The sequence below is a fragment of the Microcebus murinus genome, chromosome 5 (genome assembly GCF_040939455.1).
Source record: "Microcebus murinus isolate Inina chromosome 5, M.murinus_Inina_mat1.0, whole genome shotgun sequence".
NCBI classification, from domain to species: Eukaryota; Metazoa; Chordata; class Mammalia; order Primates; family Cheirogaleidae; genus Microcebus; species Microcebus murinus.
Genome location: NC_134108.1, coordinates 50738059 through 50761926, shown reverse-complemented (window position 1 = coordinate 50761926; position 23868 = coordinate 50738059). Strand labels below are relative to the sequence as shown.

The window sequence follows — 23868 nt, the reverse complement described above, 5'->3', positions numbered from 1 at the left end:
TGCTTTATTATGGAATATTCTTACCTCAAAAATCTCTCTGCATTTTAACTCTTATTACTTTTTTTCACCTTTAAAAAATATATATATAACAAATAGGAAACTTACATAGGAAAAGAATTACTCTTTTAATCGAAAATTCTTTTTTAAAGGATAATCATACAAAAAATGCCGAAACAATAACACTTAGAATTTTCTATCAGAAAGACTGGAAAACCCTTATAGGCCATAAACATTAAATTCATTTCTTTTAGAATATATTATGTTTCTTGTATGATAAATGCAAAAATCTATTTCATTTGCTTTGATTTACCACCATAATGAACCCACATGATATCTAGCATTAAACGTTACCTAGGAATTTAAAAATTTAAGTTATTTGTTCCTTGAGGGTCTTTGGCTTAATACAGTAGTGTATACAACAGAGGTAATAGTCTATTTCTTGTGGCTATACTAGAAAAACTTTGGTGTTTGTCTTCTCTCTTTCTTTCACCTTGCTTCTCCTTTCATAAAAGGTTTAAGATTTATGGCCTGAGGCTTTATAAACCTTTGTTTTCTGCTTTTGCATTCATATATCAAAACATTAAAGTGTTTATTTTTATTTTCCATGACAAGAAAGGGAATATTTTGGAGTTTATTTTCCCTGACATTTATAGTAACTCAAAAATCATGGAATAGATCAAGTTCATATTGATTGTTCCACGAAGCCTCTGAATTTTCAGCAGAAATCATAAACTAAACTGATGCAGTTAAGATACCCAAATAGTCTGAATTTGGTGTTAATAATCCAGTTGAGGTTTCAGTTTTTACCCAAATGTCTGAAACTTCTGGATCCCATCTCTGGGATTGGTTCTGAAAGGCTGAATGGATTTGCAGCTGGACTAAAACAAACAAATCTATATCCTTGGTTGGAGGTTGCTCTATGAATTATGCATCTGTAGCCTTTGTGTGACTTCAGAGGTTAACCTGGAGAAAGTGGCACGCAGATATACACGGTCTACAAAACTGGATGTGGTAACCGGGAGTTACTATGCAAAAGATATTCTGTCTTGTCGGCACAGTTCCCTTAGAGATTGGGGCAAACAGCACACAAACCAATAGGATGGCTTGAAACTGGCTGTTAATGCTGTTGGGAATTGTTTTTTTTTTGATGCAAGGTGTAAGCCTCATCCTTGGAGATTTCTGCTGCCAGACCACTGATGTAGGACCTTGATTTGTGGGCCTAGGGACTGTCATTCTTGAGCCAGGCACTCAGCTCAGTAAAAGAAATTAGGTGTTAGGGGAGACTGATGCCTCATTAAAGGGATCTCTTTTGATTGAGTAGAGCAGCATTTAGCCCAGTCCTCCTCAGTGGTATTCCTGAAGTTGCCGAGCTTATTATTCGTATCGATCATATGATCTTTGTGCATTCATGAAAAGAATGTCTATTTAATGTGGACATGACCAGCCATCAGAGAGAATAAGTGCCTCACTAAAGCTTAATATGGCTGACTGTTGGCCGTGTGGATGGTAACACTGAATCAATCTGGCTAGATTTTTTTTTCATTGCTGGTATACTATACCATCACAGATTGACCCAGCTGGAGTTCAGAGTTTAAGTGGGTACTAAAGCAAAAAATCTAGCATCCTATGGATAGTTTGAAATGCCAGGTCTGCTTTTGTGGAGTCAAAAGTGTAATATCTTTTATTTTTTTATGCAACTCCTGCTGAAATCTGAAGTCGTGAAATTCAAGAAAACATGGAACTCACACGTTGAGGCTGTGCACACTCTGGCTTAGCTTTGGTGCTTTGTTTCAGGAATATAAATTATATATCCCTGTGTAATTCAGAAATGACAGCTTCTAAGGAGAATAATAAAAGATTCTTTGAGCCACAAAGAAGGTTAGAATATATAGTTTTTTCTAGCTCAGTCTAGGAGGCTCACGGTACGCTGCCAGATAGAGATGTTTAAGCCACACAGGAGTGTAAAGATCACTAACACACAGTGTCTCACATCTTGTATTCAGATCTCGCAATTGATAAGTTAATAAACAGTAGTCATCTGACATAAGATATTAAATCTGTCCAATTATACTGATTATTTTCAAAGTTTGATATCCATAATAACACTAGTAATGCCTTATATCTGTATGTTGATTTATAGTTCACAAAGTGGTTTCATACGTTTTCCAAAATCTGGGCTGACTGTAGTCTTATAGTTATTTGGTACTTTTATGTTACTTGCCAGAAGATAATCATAGTGACCTTTGATTTCATGGAGAAAGAATCTGTCACTAATGAAATTATATAAAACAAATTATGCATTAATTTTTAAAAAATACTCTTACAAAAGGGAAAATTAAAAAGGGAGACCCTTGTAGCCTATTCAGCTTTCCGTATGATAGTAGTTGACAATTGAGAAATTATTTCTTTGTTGAAATTTCGCTTTATCTGAGATAAGAGTCAGTTAAGAAATAACACCTGAATCAGAAAGCAATTCTAATTTAAATTAATCTGAACCACAAAAGGTTGATTGTTTTCATTTTCAAAATCTTTTCTTAGCTGTTTTTGTGATTTACCTTTCAATATTTTTGTGCTAGTGTGGGATACAGACCTTGCAGAAGAATATGCTAAAATATGACTTCCTATTTCATATTCATAAGCACAACTAACAAATACCTTTTTTCTTATTATCTTTAAATTACAAATGTCTGAAGGCCTGTCATAATTGGATGCGTCATCCTGAGATTTAAAAGCGTTACAATTTTTGAACGTGATGTGAAAATGAACACTACTCTAGGGGAAGTGGAGCAGTGCTCGCATAAATGGGGTGGGGCAAACAGAATTCAATTTATGCATTCTTTTCAAATAGTTATTGATTGTAGAAATAAGTAGGAGCCTATGCTTCTCTTTCAGAACTTTGCAGAAAACACCATGAATGAACTCCTTGGCTGGTATGGCTATGATAAGGTTGAATTAAAAGATGGTGAAGATATTGAATTCAGGAGCTACCCTACAGATGGAGAGAGCCGGCAGCACATTTCTGTTCTCAAAGGTAATGACATTTAATGTCCCTTTGTTCATGCAAAGAAGGATTAACTATCTCAACCTGCCAGAATTGCGTTGCTTTGGGACTCTTTGTTGATTATGCCAATGGTTGATTTAAACATACATCCCCTGCAATGCTTTCCCATAAGCAGAATTCCACAGAATGTAAGAGCACAATGTAAAAGAAAAACAAACACAGCTTAATCTCCTTCCACCAATGGGAGAACTAGACAAGAGCTAGGGACCTTAGATGCTGTGGTCCTGCCCACAAATTTATAGAAAGAGACAGTGTTTGCTAGCTTCTAGTTTCCTGATCTCTTTGATATATCATCATTTGTTGGGGACTGGGGCTTTCTGTTAAGTGAAATGTTAGGTTTAGATTTTTGGACTGCAAGAAAGATTCACTGCTCATTTGGTAATCCCCTTCCTTTTTTTTTTTTTTTTTGATAGGAATTCAAAATAGAAGCTCTATTTTTGTTTGTATTTAAAATTTTTACTCTTCTCTTGCCCCTATACTCTTGAATAGGGTAAGAAGAGCAGTAAGAGAGTAGTAGATGATTAGATCCTTATTATTCTATAGGAATTTTCATCAAAGCCCAGCTAAAGAGTAAAAATTACAGAGGCTTGGGAGAGCTGAATTAATACTTATTCTACTAGTAGGTTGCAGTGCCAGATATCTCATGGGGGAAGCCTATATGAATACTGAATTTATGAACCTAAATTTGGAATGAGAGTTTGCTTATCAAAGAAAAGAGGAGGAACATGTGAAGAAACCCATTTGAGGAACTTTAATAAAATGTAGGTAAAACAAATTGTGCATCATCACTGGCAATTTGATCAGTATTTGCATTGCATTCAAAATCTACTGGCATAAACTACCTGTTCAAACATTTTATTTCCAGTCTTTAAGATAGTGCTTTCCCTTCTTATATGCCAAGCAAGGAAATGTAAATGAGCTGTCCCGTAGGCATGTGGAATTGAATGTACATGACAAATTTTATGTTAAGCTTGCTATGAAATTGTACACATCATGTTATGGAGATAGTATCATCAATTTCACTGTAAGTGAAAAATGGAAGTCATGAGTTTATGTTCTATAAACTAATAGCTCGTATAATACTTGGCCTAGGTAATAATCTTTGCCTCTGGGGAATATGGAAAGAGAGAATGCCAGGATATGCTATGAGAGGAAAAAGTTGTTTTCCATGGTTGAGGTTTTTTGTTTTGTTTTATTTTTTAATGATTCACATGCAAGGATAAAATGCACAAAGTTCATATCATTGTAATTTTTTTCATTTTTGTTAATTTTTGATGGATATTATCAATACCTTGTGAAACATCAGTTTTCTTCCCAATGATCTGTCTCCTTCTCATTGGCTCATGTGATTATATTATGGTCTGAGTTTATAAGACAGTGAGACCTAGTTACAATGCTGGGTGGCACGTTTTAGGCTTTCCCCTGGTAGCCAGAGAACGGTGTTTGCTGTATATCACTTTGTAGATGGAAAAGGTTAATTGCCTCTCAATTTTCTATGGGATTTTACAGTGCTAAAATTTATCACCATGATTCAGCTGGGATATTAGCTATCATAGTGGAGCAAATTATAGAGTAGCCCATTGGAAATTTATGGTAACAAGACTAAAAAGGTTCAGGATGGACTGTGGATTTTCAGTGAATTGTTTAAAGATTTGCAAGGAAAATTTTGTTTTGTTACATGGCCATGTTTCTTGAAATAAATAAGGAAAATTTAAAGTCTATTGAATAAGTCCTTTTGTCGTATTGAATATGATTTTTTTTTTTTTACAGAAAATTCTTTGCCAAAACCAAAATTACCCGAGGACAGTGTTATTTCACCATACAATATAAGCACAGGCTATTCAGGGCTTGCCACTGGAAATGGACTCAGTGACTCACCTGCAGGGTCAAAGGATCATGGCAATGTGCCCATTATTGTACCTTTAATTCCACCACCTTTCATAAAGCCACCAGCAGGTAAGTTGTGACTGGAGTTTTCAATGATTTCAGTGTTAACGATTCATGGAAAGTTGTTTTAACTATCTTATGTATAATTATTAAATGCTCAAGTTAACTTTAGTAGAGACTGTTTTAAGAACTTTATAGGTAAGAAATGTTAGAGCATACATTATTTAAAATGTTATTGCTGTATTAGGAAAATTCCCCTGTCTATTACTGCTTAGGCTATCAGCTTTCAACTGATAATATACCTTTCCTACCACCAGCTACAAAAAAAAGTTATTTTCCTTCTCTGAAGTCACCTGTTTAAAATTTTGAAAAGGATAAAAAATAATTTAAAAAACTAAGATATATACAATGAGAGGTTAGTAAGATTAAAAAGTAATCATGGTTGAACTGGGTGGTGCACAAGGAAGGCCGGGTCTCCTCTGGGTTTACTTATAAAAGGGCATGGCAGGCTTGTTCCTCAACATGCCTTCCTCTAAATCGGTTCAAGAAACAACTTAGATTATACATCTTCTCCACAGAGCTCTTCCTAATTCCTGGAAAGCTCTTTTTGAGAACTTTAAAAAGAAAAACAAACCCAAAAAACGGAGACCTGAATTTCATTTGTGTGAAAATGTAATCGGTTCTTTTATATTTCCAGAAAATTAGATGGCACAGTAGATCTAGACGGCAGTGGGCTGAGCATTATGTGATATTGCAAGCTAGGCTATAGATACATTTCACACAGAGAAAGAAGTTAAGTAATACTGTGTCTGGCTTGCTGTAAAATGTCAGAATCATGCTAGAATGCTTAATTGCAACACTGGTTATTTTTCTGTATATTGAATTAAACGATGGTAAATACTGAGCTTCAACAGCAGTACACACTAAAGCTAATGCCCGTATTTTTATTAGGGAAAATAAGTATTTGGTTATATTTCCATAGCCAGCGAAGACATTTGTAAATGTAAGTTCCTAGGCTTATGTTATAGACATATTTACACCGTATTTCTAAGTGTTACTCACATTTTCCTTCATGGTTATGGCCATATTCTCTTGCTTGGCCTACTGCATTTTATCAGTAGAAGTATCCTTAGATATGTCAAGGATACTTAAAAATCCATTTACCTGTCAAAATCACTTGTGATTGTGTTTGTCTACTAATTACTAAAGTAATTGGTGTATCATGTAAAGTTTGCCGTATTAATGACCCTATTTTCCATTGGTTGATTGTTTTGTGATACAGAGGGGCCCACATTTATCTCCCAAGGACCAAAGACATATTTTACAAAGGCCAACTGGGGAAAAGGGGGCAGGTAACTGATTTCGTAAATGTAGAGTTCATGTTTGAATGTATGTCCAGTGGCTTAGATGAGGGGAGATGATGATGAGGGTATCAGTAAGACAGTACAACGACTAAGTGACAAGTACATAGGGTTCAGATTCAGACAGATTGGCTGATCTGTCTGATCTAGGCTTTGCCACTTACCAGCTCTGTGAACATGGATGAGTACATAAGCTCTCTTCTCTTCAGTTTTCCCATCTGTAAAATGGGGATCTCAGTGCTGCCTCATGGGGTTGTTGTAGAGATGAGGTGAGAAAAATGTATGTAAAGCATAGAGCCTGCCACACAAAGGTCATTTAGTAAACACCATACCTCTTTTTCTCTTTTTCAGTCCTTATTCTGCCCTAGAGTCATCATGCACATAATTTGTGCATAAAAGGTGTGCATCCAAATGCAAATTCTTCTCTAAGATTTATTTGAGCAAAGCAAACAGCTTTAGAAATTAGCATAGCTGAGGCTAACATGAGTTCGGCATGCCAAAAAACCTGCCCTGGAGTTTCCTGCTGAGCCAGCCACGTGGAATTTGAGCACACAGCTCCTATTTAACTCTAATTCCACATCAGATCAGGAAATAAATATGCAAAGGGATGGAGGCCAAAAATTGAGCCTTGGAAGTCTTAGATGTAGGAACTCTGAGGAATTAGAAGCCAGAGTAACTGAACACCAGTGGTTTTATTGGTTTTATACTGTCTTCCATGGAATTCCAAGGCGCTCATCTGTTGAAATTAAAATGTAGGGAAGGACGTGTTTAATTTTCTGTATCTGCTATAAACCCTGACTCTGTCCTGCTCCAGAGTTCTATGTGAAGACACAAGAATACAGAAAGGTTCTCTACTTTGAAAGAATTTATTCTATTAAGTCCCTAAGCAGAAACCTTCAGGAGAGATGAATTTTGTTTTAATCATACTGTCTAGGGCAAGGGTTAGCAAACCTTTTCTGTGAAGGGCCAGATAGTAATTTAGGCTTTGTGGGCCATCCTGTCTCTATCACAACTACAGAACTCTGCAGTTGTAGTAGGAAGGTAGCCATAGATAATACATAAACAAATGAGTATGGTCATGTTCCAATAAAGCTTTATTTATAAAAAAGGCAGTGGGCAGGGTTTGGCCCAGGGACATAGTTTCCTGCTTGTGCTAGGGTAAGATTAGCCAAGGTCTCATGATAACAGGAAGGTGAACAGAGTTTCAAAAGGTCAGGCTGTGGACTTTGCCAATGTGCTCTATATAATATTATATGGAAGGGACACCAACAAAGGCAGGAAACTAGTGAGTTTTCAGGGTACATGGTGAGCTCTGTCACACCAGTACTTGTTGAGTGCTTCCATGAATGAATGATGTTCAAATCTTCTTGCACATATGTAAGACAAGTACAGGCTATTTTTGTTGTTCACCGAGAAAATGCTAGTATTTTGTCTGGATTAGTCCCAACCTGTCTGACCTTGACCACAGCTTCCTTGATAGTAAAGTGAGGATTTCATCACGCTTAATTATCCATGGATAAAGTCCACACATTATCCAAAAGCTTCTCTATCTAGCTGATTGTTTCAACTCTTTCTTTGCTAAAACTTTTGTCAGAGTTGTTACTCAGGGTAATCGAGTCGAGGTACGCTCACTGTCAATTTTCTAACTAATTAACATGGCATTTGTGAAGGGAACTAATAAAGGAATACAGTGGCTAGAAGCAAAATGCCCTGAGTAATCAGCCCCTGAATAATTTAGAGTTGACTGTATCACATAAATGTCCACCTCTCAAGATAGGGAAGCTGGGGATCATGTGTATGCTTTGTATTCCTATGTTAGTGTTCATATTCTTCCTATTCTACTGTAAACTGGCTATGTGAAAATGCTAATAATAATAATACCTTGTATTTATAATAAATCTTTTACATTATGGAATTCATTCACATTCATTATTTAATTTTGTCTTTATAATAACTCTGGGAAATAATGTGTTAGATATTAAATAAAGAACTGAAGCTCAAATAGGTTAAATGGCTTTCTCATGGTGACATGGCTTCTAAGTACTTGAGCAAAGACTAGTGCTAAGGTTTTCTGTCTCCTAATCCAATATTCTTTTTTAATATAAAGTTACCTTTTCAGTATATTCCTATAAAACTTCCCTAATTTACAATCAGAATAATAATGCTTATTAATATACTATTTCCAGATACCCCAGTGATAAAAGATACAACTTCTTCCTGCTAAAGGTTGTTCTGTAAAGTCAACATCTTTTGGGAGACTCGATAAATTCTTCTCTAACCCTGAGAATCTGTGTTTCTATTAACCTGGATGGGCTGGTAGGGATAAAATCCTAGCTTGGTTTTGGAGTGCTTGCCATCATAAGACAAGTTGCTTCTCTTAGGGGGTACCAGAGGGCTCCATCTGGTCATGCACTAGTTCCCGAGCATGTGTTTCATGTGCCTGGGTAGGTTCTCCACTAGATCCCATCCATGTCTTGGCAGCTAGTGGGCCAAAGGGAATTCGTGATTGGGAACACGGTAATACTGCTTTTGCTTGGATTCCCACTCTCTTTGCAGAGCTGCATAAAGAAGTGTGGGTTTAGCTTACTTCTGGGCCTGGAGAACTGCTGTTCTGGCCCTGCCTCCACTTTTCTCTGGAGAAGGGGAGCTCCCCATGTTTTGGTGATTACCACAGCATTGACCCTGCTTTGGCCCCATGTGTTTGCATCCATCTTCCAGGGCTAAGCTGCCCTTCCCCCCTCACAGACAGCCTCTGGCCTTTGGTGTACAGTTTGTGGCATCACAGGTGTTACTATGATAACAGAGGTGTTATAAATGCAGGATAATAGCCCTGCTTTTTTCTTTTTTCTTTTCCTCATGCAGTCAAGGGATGATCACCATGATCCATAAATAATACTCAAACACTTTTCTGTAGACTCTAGGAAATGAACAGAATAAGGCTTTGCCACACAGGGCAGCCATTTAAAAAACTGTTTTGAGGATGTTAGAAAATAATAAAAATAATAAATAATAAAAAGGATTGACCAACTCTTTCTTTTTATACAAACTATATTCTTTTAGTTTGAACAAATGTGAAAGCCTCTTTCTTTGCTAACTTTAAAAATCACATGAACATAGTCTGAAATGGCAAAAAATATATTAGCGGATATTTTGAAAGATAACAGATTAATTACATTGTAATATTGTTGTAATTCTTCTCATGTTAGAGATTTTAGTATGGGCTCAACCCTTTGGGACTTCATTCAAAGAAGGTTGTGCTTGTAAAGGCCTTTTGGCACAGATTGTAAGAACTGCGCTGTAGTGACTCGCCATTAAAATACTTGTCCCTGTACTTGGTTCCATTAACTGGATGTCAGTTTTCTGCAGTGGTTGGGCAGGTATGGGTCTCCCTGCCTTGTCGACTTCTGGTCAAAGTAACCAAAGTAGGCTGTGGCCCAGTTGGAACCCAAACCAGGATTTTCCCCCTCCTAGTCTTAGGCTTGCTCCATGACAACATTTTGCTCCCAAGAATTAAAAAAAAAATCAGTTGATAAAACTCTTGGTGTAATTGTTTTTGTTCACAAGGAAAGATGAAAGATGTTCAAAGGGCAACTTTTTCTAGAAAGATTCTGTGCTGCAGAAAACACTGTATATCTAGGAAACCACATTTTAGATCTGGGTCTTTTGACAGGTTTCCCCAGAGGCTTACAACTTGCCTATTCCAAGTCCAGAATCCCTGTAAATCTCTGAATACATTAAGGTGAAATGACATGTGAAAAAAGGAGGGAATATACTTCTCTTGATGCACTTATGGGGCAGTCTTGAATAAAATGTCTTTTACCTTAGATGATAAGGGCCCTTATTCTTATTCCTCACCATGGTCCCACGTGTGAGGTTAAAGGACAGGTCTGTCCACACGGCACACATGGGTTTGTGTGGAATGAGATGAGATCAATCTCCTATGACCAGCTTGATTTCCTGTGTGCAGAAACATCTTGCTTTTCTTTGAAAACAATGACCATTTCCTGTCCTCCAGGATAGTTTGCTTTCAGTGAGCTTTCCAAATTCGAGTTCAGTTATAGTCATGGAAATATGATATATTTTTTCAGGCAAATCTTGAAATTCCTAAGGGGTTATAAGAACTGGGCTCTAAAGAACCATTAGCTTAACTGAGAATATGGAAACATTCACGTGATCTGCTAAGCTCTATGTATATAACTGAGTAACCCACAGTTAATAAGCATGTTACTTTTTTGGCTCTTACAATTCTTACATGGAGTTGTGCTTGCAGGGAAGTGGGAATCAGAATGTGGTTTGCATTATGGTCATTATTTATTTTATCTGTTATTCAATATTCTTGGGGCTTGCATATGATGATGTATTCCAAATAGCCATTGAGAAAACAGGATTTAATCAAAATTGCTTTGGACTTTATTTATTTGTCCAACTTTTAAAATGTGATTATTAAATAAAATTACCTAGAGTTAATGGGATTTGGATGACTTTCTATTTATGTACTAGATACATTTCTCAAAAAAAAAAAAAAAAAAAGAGAAAGAGGTTCATTGAACCCTCAGTTTTCCAAATCACTTAGGGTAAGGACAAGAGGAATTATGATGAATAGCAGAAATAGGAGTAGTTAATAATATAATGATATATTCTCATCATAGCTAATATTTTTTGAGCATATATTATGGAACAGCCATTATGCTAATAGATTTCATTTAATTTCCACAACAACTCTATGTGGATGCTGTTAATAATCTTGTTTTACAGATGAGGAAACTGAGCCCTAGAGAAGTTAAGCAACTTGCCTGAGGTTACACAGGTAATAAGTGGCAGAGCTGATATTTGAACCTGTGTATTATGTCTCCTTAACCTATATTCTTAACTAGTGGGTTATCCAAAACGCGCTGTTAGTCGCTCAGTCAATTAAGTACTTACTGAATGTCCCTTATATTGTACGAGACAATACAATTATATATCATCATCCTTGACTACCAAGAATTTACAGTGTAGCTGGCATATAATCAAAACATCATTCTAGTGTGACTTTGGAATGTATGATATAATTTTAGCTGCATTTGGAGAGTGCATGGTGGGAATACGAGGATAGTTAAATTGGAGTAGCAGAAAGATAATCAGGAATTGTTATAGTTGTGCAGTTGAGGAGAAATGACACCTGAAACTTAACGTAGGCCAGGGGATTAGTCATTTGAAATTCAAAGTGATAAAAAAAGATCCGAAATGAAACCAAAAAAACATTAGCTACTATGATATGGGTTATGTTTTGTTGTTGTTTATACAAGTAAGTGTTCTTTAAAAAGTAGGAGGAAAATGTTAGTATGTTCAATCATTCTTAATGTCAGATGGAATGTTTAATTTGAATGGTGGAATGATGTGGTGAAAAGACTGCCAGAGTGAGAACGGGGTGACCTTTGCCATTAATGTCAGCTCTGCCACTTATTGGCTGTGTAGTCTTGGATAAGTCAGTCTCTTTGAGCCTTAGTTTCCCTGTCTGCAAAATGATGTGGTTAAGCTTGGTAATTTGCAATTTCCCTAAATTTATAAAGTCCTGATTTTGTGACTCATATGGTTAATTGCTCACCAAATTATATGATTTGAAAGAGTATATTTTAATATACTTTAATATATAATTGTTAATTGATTGAGCAGACATAAAGCAAACTCATATATATGTAGTTACAGCAGCCAAAAGCCTGATGGAAGATTTATGCTACTTGGGACTTTTAATGATTGTTAATTTTTACTTTGAACAAATGATTGACTTGAAATAATAGATTTAACTTTTTTAAAGATAAAAAGTACTAGAAAAAATGAAATGTCAGTATATAAAGGACTATATCATCTATATGTTATTAGAACTAATCATATTTTGTCATTTAGTGTTTTATTTAACTCTATTATAAAAATCTCCCCTAAAATGTTTCTTAATCTAACTAGGGATTTGTTTCATATAACAAGTCCAGAAATGCTGTCTATGGCAGCCATGGACACCCAAAAACATGCCACTGGGGAGCGAGAAATTTTGTATTTTGAGGATTGTGTTACTGGGACCATCATCATTCCAATGGTCCTCAAGTTGCGCAACCCAACCCAGGGCATTTCGTTCAACTGCCAGAGAACAACAAGGAGACAGGACAATGGGAACTTGGCTAAGAGAAAAAGAGCAACAATAACTTCCCCTTTCCAAACAGATTTTCAGAAATCCAAATGAGTGAATTATGTACTCCTCATTGGCCAGGTCTATAAGCTCTGCCCGCCATCAGTTACAAGGAAAAACTGGGAAATTTATTTAAAGACATTAAACAGTGCTTAATATGGAAATGTGAACATATCGAATCCATTTACCTTTGTAAAGAAAATGAGAAGAATGAATATAGTAGGGAAATTGACAGAATCGGGCACATTAGAAATGAAATGAAAGCTATAACAAGTGCCTCAAATAGGTATCATAGACCACACACTCTGACCATAATGCAGTCAAATAGTGACCAATAAGAACACGCTGACAAAAATGGTTTTTTGGAGCATACCAACCAAGTCTACATTAAAGCAGCTCAAAGAGGACTTCGCATTGGAAATGAAACCATATGCACCTAAGTGAATTGAAATGGAAGCTACAGCATATCCAAATTTAAGTGGCAGAGCTGAAAGGGTGCAAAGAGGGATAGTCATCATCTTATAACATTTGTTCCAATTTAAGGATGAGACAATGATAACAGCAATGATCATTAACATTTATGGTGTTTCAGTCCTACTGTGTACTCATTTGTTTGCAGTAAGTGGAGAGCTGGAACTGAAGGCTTTCTCATATCTATTCCAATCATAGTCTCTCTCTCCAGGATGTGGTCTCATATGTAATATAAGGGATATGTTTTTAAAGGGGTCTTTCCTACATTCCTTACTCCCATAAGGAGTCTCTGCAGTGTGAGTTCTTATATGGACTATGAGTTTGAGACAATATTGAAGCCTTTTCCATATTCCTTAGATTCATAGTTTCTTTCTAGTGTGAGGACAAATGTCTATCCAAGATGAATGGAGATGAAATGCCTTCCATAGATCTCACATTCAAAGGATTTCTTTTCAGTGTAAATTCTCAGAACTAATGATTTTTATGTTACACATAAATAGTGATCACTGGAAATAATTCCTAAAATTTCTGCAAAATAGAAGTCATATTACATTTAATTTAACTTATCAAAACAGGCACAAAAAGAAATAGAAAACCTAAGTAGTCTTACATCTGTTAAATAAATCAAATAATTAAATTCTTCTACAAAGAATATTCTAGGCCTACATGGCTTCAATGGTAAATTCTATGAAACACTTAAGGAAAAAATAAAATCAAACTTGAAGAAACTCTCCTAGAGAATAGAAAAAGAAGAAATACATTCAATCATTTTATGCTGTCAGCATAACCTTGATCACATTACATGCCAAGAGCATTGTAAGTAAGGAAAATGATAATTTAATTGTGTTATATTAAAACTGAAAACTTCTTTTCATCATGAACATTAGATATTAGCTCTTTGTCAGATGTATAGTTGGAAAATATTTTCTCTCATTCTGTAGGTTGTCTGTTTACCCTATTGATTATTTCCTTTGCTGTGCAGAAGCTTTTTAAATTTAATCAAGCCCCATTTATTTATTTTTGTTTTTGTTGTATTTGCCTTTGAGGTCTTAGTCATAAATTCTTTGCGTAGGCCAAGATCTAGAAGAGTTTCTCCTTCATTTTCTTCTAGAATTTTTATAGTATCATGTCTAACATTTAAGTCTTTTATCCATCTTAAATTAATTTTTGTATATGGTGAGAAATTGGGGTCTGGTTTCATTCTTCTGCATGTGGATATCCAGTTTCCCCAGCACCATTTATTGACTAGAGCTTCTCTTCCCCAGCGTATGCTGTTGTCTGCTTTGTTGAAGATGAGTTGGTTGTAGGTAGATGGATTTTATATCTGAGTTCTCTATTCTGTTCTATTGGTCTACATCTCTACTTTTATACCAGTATCATGCTGTTTTGGTTGCGATAGCTTTGTATAATTTGAATCATGTAATGTGATGCCTCCAGATTTGTTCCTTTTGTTTAAGATTGCTTTGGCTATTTGGGTTCTTTTTTGATTCCAAATGAAGTGTAGAATTATTTTTTTTTACATCATAAGCACTGATGGAAAAATCCTCAACAAAATTATAGCAAACCAAAACTGATGATATATACAAAAGGATAATACATCATGACTAATTTTGATGTTTTCTAAGAATGCAAGGTTGGTTTAAATTTCAAAAATTAGTCAGCATCATTAATCACATTAACAGAATAAAGTAAAACCTCATAAAATCTTCTTAATAGATGCAGAAAAACGTGATAAAATTTAGCACAATAAATGATAAAAACTCTTGGCAAAGTAGGAATAGAATAGAACTTCTTTAATCTGATAAAAGATGTCAACAAAAATACTTACAGCATTATACTTAATGGTGAAATATTGAAAGCGTTCCTTTTGATATCAAGAATGAGATAAAGACGACCACTATCACTTCTATTTTGTACTGGAATTCACAGATAATTTAATAAGGCAGTAAAAAGAAATTAAAAGCTTAAAATTCAAAAGATATAAATGACATTTTATATAGATTCTCCCCAACCAATCTACATGTAAACTATTATAATTAATGAGTCAATTTATCAAGGTATCTAAACATAGTCAATATCTGAAAATCAATTCTATCTCTATATACCAGCCACAAAAAAAATTAGGAAACAAATCTTAAAAATATCATTTAAAATGGCATCAGACCCATAAAATACACAGGAAAAAAATATAACAAAATATGTGTAAGATTATTACACAGAGAACTATAAACATTGCTGAGAGATGTTAAAGAAGGCCTAAATCAAGGGGGAGATGTATGGTGTTTATGGATTGGAAACCAAATATTGTAAAGAAGAAAAATTTTTTTCTAAATTGATCTATATATTTAATTTAATTCAGATTAAAGTCCCAGCATAAATTTTGTGAAAATTAAAAAGCTATTTAAAAAATTTTGTAGAGATGCTAAGGGGCAAGAATAGTCAAAACAATCTTGATAAAAAAAAAATAAAATTGGAAGACTTCTACTGTAGGATCTCAAGATTTATTGTAAGGCTAGAATAATTAAAACAATAGATAATGGTACAAGGATATACATATAAAAAATTGCAACAGAATCCAGAAACAAATCTAAATAGATACTTGATATATGACAAACATATTACTCGGCTTCGGCTGACATAACAAAATGCCATAGACTTAGTGGCTAAACAACCAAAATATACTTTCTCACAATTCTGGAGACTGGAAGTCCAAGATCAAGGTGCCAGCAGGGTCAGTGTCTGGTTAAGGCTGTCCTTGGATTGCAGATGGTTACCTTTTCACTGTGTCCTCATACAGCAAAGAGAGAACAAGCTCTCTGGTGTCTTTTTTCATCGGGGTACTAATCCCATTGGACCATGGCCCCATCTTCATGGTCTCACATAGCCCTAATTATCTCCCAAAGACCCCATGTTCAAATATAAGTACATTGTGGGTTAGGGCTTCAACATATGAATTTTGAGGGGCCAAAAACATTCAGTCCATAACAACAGAGATGAGCAGTAGAGAAAAGATAGTCTTTTCAATAAATACATTTATGGAAACAATATATCTTGATTCTCTACTTCACACCATTCACAAAAAAATTCTAGATGCATTGTTGGTCTCAATGTGACAGGTAAGACGATAGACTTTCTGGAAGAAAGCCTAGGAAAATATATTCATGATCTTGAGTAGACTGATATTTCTTAAACTACACACCAAAAGCACTAACCATAAAGGAAAAGTTTGATTAAATAAACTATATTACAATTAAGAACATTTATTGATTAAAATAAATCTTTCAAAGGAATGAAAAAGCAAATTGCTGAGTAGGAGATGATGTTTATAATGCATTTCCCAACAAAAGACTTATATTGACAATATATAAAGAAACACTATAATAAAAAAAGAAAACAGCTCAATAGGAATATGGGCAAAAAAATATAAATAGGCACTTTGCCAAAGAAAATATCCAAATTGCTAATATACATTAAAAGTTGTTCAATCTCATTACTCTTAAGGGACATAAATTTTAAACTCATGAGAGATCAGTACACACATATGAGAATGGCTAAAATGAAAAAGACTGACAATGCCAAGTTTGAGGAGGATGTGGAGCAACCGGGACTCTCATGCATAGCTGGTGAGAGTGTCAATCAGAGTAACCACACTTGAAAGCTAATTGGCAGTATCTATTAATGCTAAACATACACATATACTATTACTCAATAATTTCATCTTATGTATGTTTGTAGTCAACACAAATGTGTATATGTGAGCCAAAGATACAGAATAATCTTCATAGTAGCATTTATTCATAACAAGTAAAAACTGGAAACAGCCCACCTGTTCAACAGTTGTTGACATGGACCCCTAGGGGTTCCTTGGATGGGCTTAGTGGGGTGAGTGTGGGCCTTGAAGTTTAGTGTGAAATTGTGTGTATATCATATATGTATAATTTAGGAAAAGCTGGTCCTTTTTTGTCAAAAGATCCTTGCCTCAAAAAATACTAAGAATTCCTGCTTAAGAGAGCAAGATTTTCATAGTCAAAAAATTTTTTAACTCCTCCTAATTCAAACAACTAAGCCCTAGAATGTAATTTTTTTCCTCTTTTAAAGAATTTATTTTACACATATCATACCACATAGCATGTTTTAAACACTGACATATAACTCCCTAGTAAGATAAAGCAAAGACAAAAAAGCTTATCTTATTAGAAACAAGATACACCATCACTTATAGTCTTCAAACATTATTGCACTTTTAACTTCATATTTGACAAAGCATTCATCAAACAATCTGCAGACTAGTTTAACAGACAAATAACACCTTTATGCAGACGTGACCATCCTAAATTGTTTACTAGGTATGAATTTTATAAACATTATTTATATTAGTGGTAACGGTAGAGCTGGAGAGTATTGCGCCTTCTCCAAGCTGCATGCGAGAACCACCAATAGTGTGGTGGAACTTATGGCCCTTTCCAAGGCCACGGCTCTTGAGGCCTGCAGATGTCAGCCCACGCATCTCCCTGTGCTTGTGCACCAGTTTGGTGATCCACTGGGTGTCAGGATTTCTTCTGATAGCTTTATGGAATGGATCAATGAGGAGAAACCTCAAAAAATTTGTACGTGGAATCTTCACCTACCCAGTAAGAATTCAGGACTCTTAGAGCCCCACAGTGGCGTCCACCTCCCTCCTCTGCAACAGACTGAAGGCTTCGAGCAAATTTTAGCTGGTTAACACCATGATGCACAGGCTTGCCATAGCTTGCACCCTTAGGAACTGGGCGTTTGCAGCCACTACAGCGCACATGAATCCTATATATGACATAACCTTGCTTGGACTTGTATCCCAGTCTGCGCGCTTTATCCGGTCGGGTGGGGCAGGGAGCCCTGTGGAGCTCAGAGAGCTGCCGGTATTGCCAGCAGCGGACTCTCAGAAGAAAGCGCATGACATCAGACTGCTGCTTCCTCCACAGCTCCTGGAAATACTTGTATGCACCCATCTTGGCTTACCTGATGGCTGCCGCCAGACGGAAAGGAAGGAGCCTTTCCTAGAATGTAATTTTAACTTTTTTTTATCCTATATCCTACCTCTAGTCTGTTCATAGCTTTCTCAAATCAAGTAGAAGATTTGAAATCTCATCATTCCTTGTTATTAAGGAATTATCATCTAGTGAAGTCCAAATGTATCATAGGGAAGCCTAAAAGTTAAGTTAAAGGCATAAGGCATAAATATCCCCCACTGTGGTCTACTTGAGAGCTGCTTTTGATACTGTGTAAAGTGGAGAGAAATTACTGGGCAAGTGACAAAGTAGGATATACAATATTTCTATACCAGTGGTTCTTATCAGGAGGTTACTTTACCCCCCAGGAGAGATTTTTGGTTGTTACAACTGGGAGAAGGGTTGCTATTGGCATCTAGAAGGTAGAGGCCAGGGATGCTGCTTAATGTCCTACAATGCACAGGACAGCCCAAGACCAATTATGCAGCTGAGAATGTCAGTAGTGGCCTGCTGAAACCAGGCTTAACAGCGATGACAGCTCTGTGTATGGGACATCTCTTGTGCACCATTCCAAGTCCTCTGGGCCCCACCTCTCACTCCAGTGATTGCTGTAAGTATGTGTGAGTTCTGAAAGTGCCTGGGTTCAGACCCGTGGTGTATGTCTCTAGCATCCTGTTCCGGGGCTTCTCTGACCCGGCAGTATGGGCATCCCATGTAGGTCCTTGTAGCACTCACTCATATGTGTGCAAACCAGAAATGCAGGGGATTAATATGCTAGATCAATGGGGGGATGAAAGTTGATGAATAAATTCTTCTGTCCCCTCGGTGGATAGTTATGAAATGTTTTCATGAACTCCAAAGAATTAACTGTGCGATTAGACACCAGTGTCCCTTAGCAGTGACCAAATCAAGAACACATCCCTATATTGGCCCTTTTTCCTATCACAGTCATTCCCCTTGTCCCTCACTCCTGCTTCCTGGAATCACATGCCCAGTAATCAGCCTGTATGCAAGTCTTTGTCTCAGATTCTGTTTTGGGGAAACGCAAGATGAAATACTATGTATGTGGAAGTCCACAGTGAGAGACCAGAAGTTAATGGAAGAGAACATAAAAAGTTAGAATTTTGTGAACATTTATCTTTTCCCCTCTAAAGTCCAGCATGAATATATAATAAAAAAGTAAAAATGAGTAAAAAAAAGAGTTAAAAGAGGGTAAAATATTGGAACACTCAGAAAAGGCCATTTCTAAAATTGTCCCATTAGCCAAAGAATTTTCTGAGCCTCTTACAGTAGGGGTAAGGGAGAACAGTGGTGGCTGTACAAAAGGAGAAAAATCAAAGAAATTAAGTCAGGGATTCAAGAAAAAGAGCAAAGAACAAAGAATATCCTCTGCCTGCACTCCTTTAAGTAGATCTTGTTATTAAAGACTTGAATCCTAGAATTTTATTTACAAGGGACCTAGCAGACCGTCTAGTTAAAAATGCTGTCTTTGGCCAAGCGAGGTGGCTCACGCCTGTAATCCTAGCACTCTGGGAGGCCGAGGTGGAAGGATTGCTCGAGGTCAGGAGTTCGAAACCAGCCTGAGCATTTCTTTCTTTCTGAGCATTTCTTATTTCTTTCTATAAAATAGAAAGAAATTAATTGGCCAACTAATATATATATAGAAAAAATTAGCTGGGCATGGTGGCACATGCCTGTAGTCCCAGCTATTCCGGAGGCTGAGGCAGTAGGATTGTTTGAGCCCAGGAGTTTGAGGTTGCTGTGAGCTAGTCTGACGCCACGGCACTCACTCTAGCCTGGGCAACAAAGTGAGACTCTGTCTCAAAAACAAAACAAAACAAAACAAAAAAAACACTGTCTTTTACAGATGAAGAGATGAGGTCTAGAGAGGCTAAATGAACTTTTCAAGGCCACTCAGTTACATTAATAGCAGAACCAGGACCAGAACTCACTTCTGAAATTGGGACTCCATTTACTCATGGATTCTAAATTACACACCCCTGTGATTTCTGAGGCAGCCTGGAACCTCTCTTGGCATTATTTAAACTCTTTTTGGAGTCATGACCTAACTAGGATAATACTTTCAGGATACCCTGCCCCAGGTCACCAAGCAGCTAAGGTGCTAACAGGAAATACGAGGAAATGTCAGCTGTGCCTTCCTTTGCTTGTCAGAGAGGGGCTATGTTTCTGGAATTTCTTGTTATTTTAGGGGCATTCCCAATGCTGACTTCTCAAAGTTCCTATTAAACTGAGAAGACTTAGTCTGTGGATTTGGCCAAGGAGAGTGGAAATAATGATCCCATTCTGTTCTGGGGCTTTTTACTGGTGTTTCCCTCTAAGGCAACTTTGTTCTAAGTGGTCACCAAAGATAGTGCCCTTGGCTTTCTCCCCCCATTCCCCTTGGGTATCCAACCAAGATGTACCTAGTAAGGGTTCTGCTTTTTCTCCTTCTTATGCTGAGACCTGAGGTAAGACATTTTATACTGGTGAATAAGACAGATATGGCTCTTGCCTTACCTGGCTCACAGTCTGGTGGAGAACACAGACATTTATAAAAAAAAATCTCAATCACGTCTGAGGATTGTCAAGTCCAGAGTGCTGTGAGATCTGACCAGGTTTGGGGTCAGGGAAGGCCTCCCTAGGATGAAGTTTAAGATAAGATACAAAGGGCTAAATTGGTCAAGGATTTGGGAGTTGTAAGGAAGCAGCACATGGAAAAGCTCAGAGTGGAATAGGAAGCTTAAGGAAGTGAAAGAAGCCAGAACCCAGAAAGGCAGGCTGAGAGGTTGGCCTAGTCATGGGAGCTGTGGAGACCATTTCAAAAAGTTCTACCTTCTTCTCCAGTGGGTGCCGCTGAAGAGTTTTGAGCACGTGAGAGCAGTGATCAGATTTGTGTTTCGGAAGAATTCCCCAGATACAGAGTGGAGAGAATGAATTGGATGGAGGTGAGATAGGAGGCCACTTGTAGTGTGGGTAAGAAGTATTGGTGGCTTCACTGGAATGGAGAGCAATAAACTCCATGAGGACAGGGCACCTAGCATAGTGTTTGGCACATAAGTAGACTTGATAAATATTTATTAAGTGAATGAATGAGTGAATATACTATAAAAATATTTAGGAGAACCTAGTGATTAATCAGAATGTGAGAGGTGAGAGGGAGGGAGGAGGCAGGAAAGATGCCAGATTTCTGCCATCAGGTAATTAGGTGAATGCTACGGCCAGGTACTGAGATGAGAAACACAGTGAAGGAGGATGGTTATGGGGAGGGGTATGTATGAAGCTTTGGATGTAGTAGGTCATGAGAAATAATTCTATTGATTTGGCAATAATCATCTTACGTATGGTAACTGGAGTAACAAGAATGCATAGATGGTATGGCTCAAGAGGAATATGTAGAGGGAAGAGAGAACTCTGAAGGGTTTCCAGTGGGTGTTGCCATCCACCTTTCCCATAGCTGGGCTACTTTGGTATGTCATGTCTCATCACATTCCAGAGTAGCGATTGGCATGGGGCCCCTTCAGAGAGTCCCTTACCCATTCACTGTTCAAAGAAATCTAAATAAATACTTTAAGGTGGGAAGGAGAAAGAGGGAAGTAAATTATTTTGTTGATAATGTTTTAGCAGGTTCCTATTGGTTCTTTTAACAGATTTAGTTGAGTGAAATTCTTCATACCCTTCAATCTTCAGAACTCGCCTTTCTGGGTGTGACTGTAGTTCAAGGCTTTAAGGGAAGAAGTGGGCTGAAGAGAGAAAAAAAGGTGCTTTCTGTGAATGCCTTGCCCCTCCCAGGTGGCCGTTTGACGCCCAGCCTCTAACCTGTCAATTTGCCTCCCCTAGGAGGTGGCCCCAGCATGCCAGGCTGCTTGGCAGGACCATCTGGAATGCTAAGAGTTGGGGTTTGGCTTCCTGACCAGGTGTGATGGGGCTGCTTATGCTTATACCCACTCTATGGTCACTGAGACCACCTGGCTCCTGTGACCCCCTGGTGGTGATGGAGCCCTAGGAGCAGGCCAGGCTTTTCCTCAGTCATTTTCTATTGCATGTTGGCATCTTACACTGGGGGCAGCCATGGAAAGCCCTTTGAGGACTTGGATCGTATCTGTCTTGTCTGCCAGTGTCTGTCCAGCCCCTAGTACAGTGCCTGGCACAGAGTTGAGTAAATGAATGAATCCTTCGTCTACCTTTGGGGAGCTCTATCAGCCACTCTGGATCCCATTAAGTATAATGAAGGGGACAGCCAGGTTTGAGAAGGGGAAATGAGCCCTTCAGGTAAAGAGCCGGCAGTGGGAATGCTTTTCTTGCTCTGAGGTCCTATAGGAAGAAGCTTGACCGTTAGTTCTCATATGCTGCCACTTGTATTGCTTTGGAGATAGTGCCCTTCTAGGCAGGGCAGGGGCTCAGAATGGGTTTTCTAACAGAGGTGGATTGGCTGAAGCACATTTTGTGACCTGACTCCCTGTCCCTAATCACGTTTATTTGTGAGCTAGATGCTGAGTGGACTTCAGCCATGTTGGAGAGAGGAGTCCAGACAGCAGCCTGTGATCGCAGCGTCATTGTTCCAGGGCATCTTAGATGGGTCAGTGGGTCCGATCCAGGACTCAGGGATGGGAGACAAGATTTTACTTGAGCTCCTTGTCTATGGCAGCCACCTAGTGAACATCAGTTATTTAGTCTGTATTACTTTCCCATTGCCTTATTGTTGATTTTTGTCATTTTCTCTGTAGAACTTTATAGGAAAAGGGTTGCCTTCTCTGTATTTAATGCATGTAGCAGACACCATGGGACTTTGTGGACCATCGGTGTCTTTGGTCAGTCTGGCGGTGTTTATTGAGGACTAGTAGGTGTTAATCAGCATGTCCAGCACTGGCCACATGGCTGCAGGCCTTGTCTTTCTGCCCAGTGCAGACAAAGGAGGCTCCTGGCAACCAAGGATCTGGTTCTGGGCAAAAGAGGAGAAACCTTCCTGATAATTAATGACCCACATGGAAATGCTTATGCCTCAGTGCTAATATAGGGCAGTGGAGCAGCACGATCCAGGGATACTTCCTCAGAAGTCCAATCTTGGGAATTTTCTGTGAAAAGGATGTCCACTGTCAAGCTTGTGAAATAAATTTAATACATTCTATCTCCTTCTTGAAGATTCTTAATTATGCATTGGTGGAACCAAAATGTCTTGCAGTAAAAAGCCTATTGTTTAACTTTGTTTTGTTTGGTATTATCCACACATATAACCATGGAAGTCTTTTTAAAAATAACATCCATTCTCATTTTAAAAATTGAGGCATGATGGCACATACTTGTAATCTCAGCTACTCGGGAGGCTGAGGTGGGAGGATTGCTTGAGCCCAGGAGTTCCAGACTAGCCTGGGCAACAAAGCGAGATCTTGTCTCAAACAAAAATGACAAAAAACAAAACAAAAACCCAAACACCTTTTTAAGTAGGATCAGTGTTCTCTGGGATGTGCTTTGGGACATGTTGCATATAGGACTCTGGGTTTTCTTTACTCTGAAGTTCTACCTTTCTCCTTTCCTACCCCAGTTTCTTAGGGTGAGCACATAGGAAGGATAGACCCTCTACAGAGGTACTGAGAAACAGAGGCGAGGTTGTCAAAGAGACTTAGAAGAAGCAGCCCCTTCCCTGGCAAATCATTGAAATTATGGGGAGATGCTCAAATTAATATCAGGGAGCCGGAGGCACGTGCGGGAGGCACTTAATAGTGACATGTTAAAGAATCCCAGTTCAGCATGGTATTCAAGAAATAATTACTGTTTTGTGGCTTCATGGGTCTCTCCTTTTATTTTCCTTCTTTGAGCACTGGGAAAATACATGAGGAAGGGACACTGGATCTCGATGTAAAGCAACTTCATTTTGTTTGAATTGGACTCTCGAGTCAGTTTCCACAATGATTGCTTTGCACTTTTCCCTGGTCTGCTTTG

The 23868-nt window shown here is 37.7% G+C and overlaps 1 protein-coding gene and 1 pseudogene across 2 annotated transcripts in view; one reads left to right on the top strand and one right to left on the bottom strand.

Annotated features, from left to right (window-relative positions):
- Nucleotides 1-23868, top strand: part of SOBP (sine oculis binding protein homolog) — a 160149-nt gene that overhangs the window by 9078 nt on the left and 127203 nt on the right. For both annotated transcript variants that reach the window (XM_076003081.1, XM_012753122.3), the window contains exons 2-3: nt 2893-3031; nt 4832-5017. In XM_076003081.1, coding sequence (XP_075859196.1) covers nt 2893-3031; nt 4832-5017 — 325 coding nt within the window. The remainder of the gene's footprint in view (nt 1-2892; nt 3032-4831; nt 5018-23868) is intronic.
- On the bottom strand, nt 17312-17947 carry LOC109730798 (large ribosomal subunit protein eL15-like; annotated as a pseudogene).